We start from the raw sequence: 7,805 nt of genomic DNA, 5'->3' as shown, positions 1-7,805 counted from the left end.
CAGGACAAAGAGAGAGCTAAACTAAACACAATGCAACAAATCAACATATACATCATACAATGCTACTGAACTACAATTTTTATGTAAAGAGCTTTCATCAAAGTGACCTTTCTGGTCAGCAAGATTAAGAAAACAAAACCATACAAAATTCTTTTCCTCTTACACTTTAATTTAAATGAATGTAAAAGAAAATTTCTATTGTAATTTATCAACTGGAAAAATCTTCTATTTCATTTGGCCTTAAAGGCTCCTGGCCCAATCTTTTCAAAAAAAAAAAAAAAAGTAAAATTACCATATGACTGAAGCCAGCTGAGAATAGCAAGTGTATGCTCTTGTATTAATTTTCAGTGCCCTATCTGTGCTTTTGATTATAAAAAGTGAAAAATACAATTGCTAGTCCTATCGAATTAATAGGACGCATAATGGGCCAGGGCAGTTTGCAAGTGACATCATACAGGTTTGCAAAGAAAAATTACAGGTACTGCATGTAGGGCTCTGAAGATGAAAAATATCCCCCTGCCTTCCAGGGCATACTTATGATAATTGTCTAACGTTTTCACAATGTATTACACTCAGGCTTCACCTTACGTGGCCTGCCTGTAGAAGTCTTTGCACTGCAGCCCTGACCTAGCAAAGCACTCAACTCCAATGGGGCTATGTGCTTGCTTAAAGTTATACAAGCTTTGCTGGATTGGGATCTCAGGTCTTACTTTCTAAGAGGTTGCTTTACTTATTGCAATGTAGCAAAAAGAGGCAAAATAAAATTCCCACTGTAGGAAGTGCTGAGAAGCTGTGACTGCTTTTCCCTTAGGGATTTTCTGACACAAATCCCTCCTGCCCTGACATTATGTTGCTCTGATTTCAGATTTAATCAGCAGGATTCATTTCCCCCTGAACACACATGAACTGTAGTTGAAACATTCTTGATGCAGGAAGAGCTTATTTGATTAAGAAAGTTCCATGCTATGATATTAACTCCGTTAATTTTCCAGATGTCTTGGCTTTAAAGTTCTGTCAGTATAAACAACTTGTATATTATTAAAGGGAAACAGTTCCATTACACTTTGTATCTTGAACTTAGCACTTTAAACTTTGTCCGCTGCCCCATGCTTAGTGTATCATACAAACCTCAATAAACAGAGTTTACAGTTAAAACAAACAGGATGGGGCAGAAATAAGAACATCTGCTTATCTTCAGTCTAACACCAAGCCAGGTTCAAATGCTGCCAGGAAGAAGGAAATACTGTTAACCCTGTCAAAAATTAAAGCTTGAAATAGCGAGTAAAGGGACTGTTACTGATGCTCTTGACACTACTGTTGCCTGCAGTTTGAGTCCCAGCCATCCCCAGGAAGGCTGTTGCACTAACGTGATGAATTACCACAGCTTGAATGAAGAGTTCTAGTGTGAAGATTTCATTGATAAACTGGATTTCCACTTTCCAGGAGCCACATGGCAACCTGTTGACCATTCAAGACAAGCCAAGGAACATTAACAATTGCCCTCTCTAATTAGCAGCATTACAGTGTTCTATGAAATCTTCAGAATGCTAAATCACCTGTGACTTATGTACTAGTCGAATGTAACCGTGTAGCCCAGGCTGTATGTACAATATGGGCCTGATTCATTGTTGCGCTGCACCTCAGGCCTGGTCTACACTAGGCGTTTATGTCGAAGTTAGCGCCGTTACATCGAATTAACCCTGCACCCGTCCACACTGCGAAGCTATTTAGTTCGACATAGAGGTCTCTTAAATTCGACTTCTGTACTCCTCCCCGACGAGGGGAGTAGCGCTAAATTCGACATGGCCATGTCGAATTAGGCTAGGTGTGGATGGAAATCGACGCTAATAGCTCCGGGAGCTATCCCACAGTGCACCACTCTGTTGACGCTCTGGACAGCAGTCCGAGCTCGGATGCTCTGACCAGCCACACAGGAAAAGCCCCGGGAAAATTTGAATTCCTTTTCCTGTCTGGCCAGTTTGAATCTCATTTCCTGTTTGGACATCGTGGCGAGCTCAGCAGCACTGGCAACGATGCAGAGCTCTCCAGCAGAGATGGCCGTGCAATCTCAGAATAGAAAGAGGGCCCCAGCATGGACTGATCGGGAAGTCTTGGATCTGATCGCTGTGTGGGGCGATGAGTCCGTGCTTTCCGAGCTGCGCTCCAAAAGACGGAATGCAAAGATCTACGAGAAGATCTCTAAAGCCATGGCAGAGAGAGGATACAGCCGGGATGCAATGCAGTGCCGCGTGAAAATCAAGGAGCTGAGACAAGGCTACCAGAAGACCAAAGAGGCAAACGGACGCTCCGGATCCCATCCCCAGACATCCCGTTTCTACGAGGCACTGCATTTCATCCTAGGTGCGGCCGCCACCACTACCCCACCACTGACCGTGGACTCTGAGGATGGGATATTGTCCACGGCCGGTTCCTCCGAAATGTTAGGGGACGGGGAAGATGAGGAAGGAGATGAGGAGGACGAGGCAGTCGACAGCGCTTACAACGCTGATTTCCCCGACAGCCAGGATCTCTTCATCACCCTTACAGAGATCCCCTACCAACCGTCCCCAGCCGTTAACCCGGACACAGAATCTGGGGAAGGATCAGCCAGTAAGTGTTTTAAACATCTAAACATTTATTTTTAACAGAACAGGAATATTAAGAATAACGACAATGGGTTTCTCATGATTAGTTTGCCCTAGGCGCTTAACGTTTCAGTCCTGGGCAGTGCAACTCTTGAAAAAAAATCTAACAATGTCCGGTTTAGCATGATTGTTCTGCCCAAGCCGCTCTACTGTTTAGTCCCTGCCAGTGCAGCTACAGTAAAATGCGGTCTATATGTCCGGGGATAGAGCAGAAATCCTCCTGGGACATCTCGAGGAAGCTCTCCTGGAGGTAATTGGAAAGCCTTTGCATCAGGTTCCTGGTGAGAGCGGCCTTATTGGGTCCTCCGTGGTATGAAACGTTTCCGCGCCAGGAGACAATCAAGTACTCCGGGATCATTGCCCTGCAGAGCATGGCGGCATACGGCCCTGGTCTTTGGAGGCTTTCCCGAAGCATTCTTTCTTTATCAGTGTCTGAGATCCTCATCAGGGTGATGTCGCTCATGGTGACCTGCTTTGAATTAGGTAGGGGAATGTTAGTATTGGGACTGCTTGCCCGTTCCTTTACAGAACTGTAACCGCCGGTTTGCAGCCAAGCGGTGGAGGCGGGAGAGGGGCAGCATACAGGGATCTTTCCCTGGGACAGCCGCGAGGGGGTGGGACAGGGGCAGAGTTCCTGCTTGCCGGATTGCTGGCAGCAGGGACTGGCATTGCTTTCAATGTGAAAGGAGGCCAGTGCTACTATTAAAGTTTTAAGCAGCCACAAGTCTACGGCTTACCATGTCTGCCTGCTACACAAATTCCGGTGTCCTTCTCAGATCTGCAGTGCAAGACCCCAGGCACTGAATGCGAAGGCCGAGAATTCGACCTTGTCCTGAGTGCGCATGTGATAGGTGCTGTGCATGGTCTTGTTCACAGAGAAAGACTATGTTCTTTGTTCACAACTACATTTATCTTTCTGAGGAATTTACTCCCTTTTTCCCATTCCCACAGCCACATCTGCGACTGTCTCACAACCTAGCCTGGCATCACACACCCAGAGGCTAGCGCAGATTAGGCGTAGGAAGAAGAGGACACGGGAGGACATGTTCTCGGAACTTATGGGCTGCTCCCGAGCAGCAGCACAGCAGACCCAGTGGAGGGAGAACTTGTCCCAAATGCACCAATCACACATGGAACGGGAGGAGAGGTGGCGGCAGGAAGACCAGCAGGCGACTCAAACGCTGCTTGGACTAATGAGGGCGCAAACGGACACGCTCCGGCGCCTTGTGGATGTTCTGCAGGAACGGAGGCAGGAGGACAGAGCCCCGCTGCAGTCTATCTGTAACCGCCCTCCCCCGCCACCAAGTCCCATACCCCCCTCACCCAAAGTCCAAAGAAGGAGGGGCGGCAGAGTCCGTGCAAACTCTCACTCCACCCCTGCAGACTGCTCTAGTAGTAGAAGGCTCTCATTCCCCAAAATTTGACAAGTCCTTTCCTTCCCGCCTCACACAAGCCCCCGTCCAAGTTTCACCCCCCAGTTTCATGTGTAGTTGCTAATAAAAAATATGTTTCTGTTAATTACTGTTTCCATCATGTTCTTTTGGAGGAGAGTCTGTCTGAAGGGGGGGAAGGGGGTTGGTAATTGGACAGGACAGTCACCTTTAGCAGGGTACATAGGCGGGGGCAGGTCCAGCAGCAGGGCACATACACAGTGCAGTCACTAGTTACCCTGGTCAGTCTGGGAGGTGGTTTTCATGTTCTGTGGTGGGGGGGTGGGTTGCTCTGTGACTTTGTGGCGGGGGAGGGCAGTTACAGATCACAGAGCCACGCAGCAGGGGATCTGTAACCGTCCTCCCCCTGCCACAAAGTCACATAGCCCCCACATACACACAGTCCCGATCAGGAGGGGTGACAGGCTCCGTTGAAACAACCAGTCCACCACTGCGGAGCCTGTCATTTCTGGAGTTTAGAAGCGTAATTTGCGTCACTACACTACACCCGCTCCCCACCACAGTCTGCGTCCCAGGTTTAAAACATTCCCGCGAAAACAGTAATAAAGAAAACGGTGTTCATTAACAAAGTAGAAGTGATTTTATTTCTAAACTTGTGTTGGAAGGGGGTGAAGGGGGTATGTAACTGGAGAGGATAGTCAACATTAACTGGGTAAAGAAACGGGGGCAGGTTCAGCTTCTCTGTACACAAACTTAAAAGTCACAGGTTACCCTGCTCACTCAGGAACCTAGCTTTCAAAGCCTCCCGGATGCACAGCGCGTCCTGCTGGGCTCTTCTAATCACCCGGCTGTCTGGCTGGGCGTAATCAGAAGCCAGGCTATTTGCCTCAACCTCCCACCCCGCCATAAAGGTCACCCCCTTGCTCTCACAGAGATTGTGGAGCACACAGCAAGCTGCTATAACAATGGGGATATTGGTTTCGCTGAGATCACAGCGAGTCAGTAAGCTTCTCCATCTCCCCTTGAGACGGCCAAAAGCACACTCCACCACCATTCTGCACTTGCTCAGCCGGTAGTTGAAGAGTTCTTTTTCAGTGTCCAGGGCGCCAGTATAGGGCTTCATGAGCCAGGGCATTAGCGGGTAGGCTGGGTCCCCGAGGATGACTATAGGCATCTCCACATCCCCAAGAGTTATTTTGTGGTCCGGGAAGTAAATACCTTCCTGCAGCCGTCTAAACAGACCAGAGTTCCTGAAAACACGAGCGTCATGAACTTTGCCCGGCCTATGGTCCACCAGTGCTTGCAGCACCATTGAAAAGTAGCCCTTTCGGTTGATGTACTGGCTGGCCTGGTGGTCCGGTCCCAGGATAGAGATGTGAGTTCCATCTATAGCCCCACCGCAGTTTGGGAATCCCATCGCGGCGAAGCCATCTATGATCACCTCCACGTTTCCCAGGGTCACTACCTTTGACAGCAGTACATCAACGATTGCCTTGGCTACTTGCATCACAGCAACCCCCACGGTAGATTTGCCCACGCCAAAGTGGTTCACGACTGACCGGTAGCTGTCTGGCGTTGCAAGCTTCCAGAGGGTTATGGCCACTCTCTTCTGGACAGTCAGGGCTGCTTGCATCCGGGTGTCATTGCGCTTCAGGGCAGGGGACAGCAACTCACAAAGTTCAAGGAAAGTCCCCTTCCGCATGCGAAAGTTTCGCAGCCACTGGGATTCATCCCAGACCTGCAGCACTATGCGGTCCCACCAGTCCGTGCTTGTTTCCCGGGCCCAGAATCGCAGTTCCACAACATCCACATGACCCATTGCCACCGTGATGTCCTCGGCGCTGGGTCCCCTGCTTTCTGAGAGGTCTGTGCTACTCTCAGACTTCAGGCCCTCACCGCGGTGCCGTAGCCTCCTCGCCTGATTTATCTGCATCTGCCTCTGCGAAAGGTAGATGATAAGCTGCGAGGCGTTGACAACGGCCACAACTGCAGCGATGGTCGCAGCGGGCTCCATGCTCGCAGTGCTGTGGCGTCCGCGCTGTCACTGACTAGAAAAGTGCACGAACTGATTTCCCGCCAGCGCTTTCAGGGAGGGAGGGCGGGAGTGATGGACGGATGACGACAGTTACCCAAAAGCACCCTCGACACATTTTTTTACCCAGAAGGCATTGGCGGCTCAACCCAGAATTCCAATGGGCAGCGGGAACTGTGGGATAGCTGCCCACAGTGCACCGCTTCCAATGTCGACGCTTTCCCCGTTAGTGTGGACTCACAAAGTCGAATTACTGTCCTTAGTGTGGACACACACGTTCGACTTTGCAATATCGATTCCAAAAATTCGATTTAAGTAAAATCGAACTACTCTCGTAGTGTAGACATACCCTCATATAGTGACTTACACTGGTGCAAGGTGAGTGCAATACATTGCTATAGCAGAAGGGCAGTGTCAGACACCTACTCTTCGTAGTAGTACATACAGTAGTGCATACAGTACAGAGCAATGGAGAATTGAGCCCTAGGCTCCAGCTTCCCAAACAAGCTCAGTACTCCCATTGGGACTAGATTTCCAAAGGAACGCTGCTCCCATAAAGGCATGTAAATAATGAGCAGGTTTTCAAAAAAGTTAGTACATTGGTCATACTTGTCTCATGGGAGGTGCTGCGTGCTGAGGATTTGAAAATCTCTAGCTCCACATGATTTCCAGGCAAATACATTCTTGTTTTAGAATTTTAAAATAATTCAATATAACAGACCCCCAAAAGAGAGGCTTTGTGATCTACCACATATGCTGAAGTTGAATTTTCATGTCTTGCTACTGCAATGGCTACAAATGCTACTGTTCTCAAGCAGTGGTACCAATATGCAGACTAAGTCCTCTGCTGAACCACTTGAGGCTTTATCCTCCGCCATTCAAGTATGGGATGTTGCACATGTAGAAGCATAAGATAAAAGGTAAGGAGCAAGCCGCAGGATCCCAGAGGACCTGATTCTGTATTAATGGGAACCCTGCTGTTTGGTCACCACGTCCCCTCTGTCTCCTAGATGGAATACATCCTGGAGCGTGTACCTCAGCACTGCTTCACATGATGAGTTTTGCCCTGAAGCCCCAGTCTCTTCTGGCATGCCTATTCTCCCCCCAGCTTCCAGCGCTCCTGCAGTCTGTTCCCTTGAGAGCAAAGGGGCAAGTGCACAAGAGCTGTAGGAGGGTTCCTCCACCAGCTTTAGTTTCACATGGCAGCATAGCAACCTTTAATTCTCTGCTATCAACTGCACAGGATTCGAGAGATTTAGGGCTGGCTTTACCGAGGTATTTAGGTACCTAAAGATGCAGCTAGGAGCCTGGTAGGAATTTCAAAAGGTGCCAGTCTCCCTAAGTCTCATTGAACTCCAATAGGAGTTAGGCACCTAGGTACTTGGGAAAATCCCACTAGACTCTTATTTACAAGCACCTACTGCCAGCAAATATGGAGTTTACAGCCACCCAAACCCGCTGTAGATTAACGCCTACACACCTGAATATAATGCAGGTAGCCTAGGGCCCAGGCTAGAGGTAAGGTAGACAAGCCATCACAAAAGCTGGAAATATAAGCAAGAAGGAAGCTGCTGTGCTAGATCACCAGTCAGTTATCATTCATTTTAAAGTTAAGAGGACTAGCCAGAATTCCCTTACCTTAGCAGGCACATGCCCATCAGTGACAGTCTTACATGGTTTGGAGAATTGTGTGTAAGAAACTGCCTTTATGCCATTAGGATCTGCTGTTATGCAAGA

At 48.6% G+C, this 7,805-nt stretch overlaps 1 protein-coding gene across 1 annotated transcript; it reads left to right on the top strand.

Moving 5' to 3' along the window:
- The first annotated feature begins 1,889 nt into the window (after positions 1–1,889).
- On the top strand, positions 1,890–4,174 carry LOC135972619 (uncharacterized). Its single transcript, XM_065551214.1, has 2 exons — positions 1,890–2,610; positions 3,597–4,174. Exons 1-2 carry the CDS (start codon positions 2,034–2,036, stop codon positions 4,067–4,069), a joined length of 1,050 nt encoding a protein of 349 aa, XP_065407286.1. The 5' UTR covers positions 1,890–2,033; the 3' UTR covers positions 4,070–4,174.
- Positions 4,175–7,805: the final 3,631 nt, after the last annotated feature.

Source organism: Chrysemys picta, chromosome 7, assembly GCF_011386835.1.
Source record: "Chrysemys picta bellii isolate R12L10 chromosome 7, ASM1138683v2, whole genome shotgun sequence".
NCBI lineage: Eukaryota > Metazoa > Chordata > Testudines > Emydidae > Chrysemys > Chrysemys picta.
This window is presented reverse-complemented; position numbering and strand designations above follow the sequence as displayed.

What these genes read in the sequence shown, in the direction of transcription:
- LOC135972619 (XM_065551214.1), top strand. Translation starts at nt 2,034, where the DNA reads ATGCAGAGCTCTCCAGCAGAGATGGCCGTGCAATCTCAGAATAGAAAG. An exon ending in ATCTGGGGAAGGATCAGCCA is followed by an intron (nt 2,611 to 3,596) that starts GTAAGTGTTTTA and finishes CCATTCCCACAG; the next exon opens with CCACATCTGCGACTGTCTCA.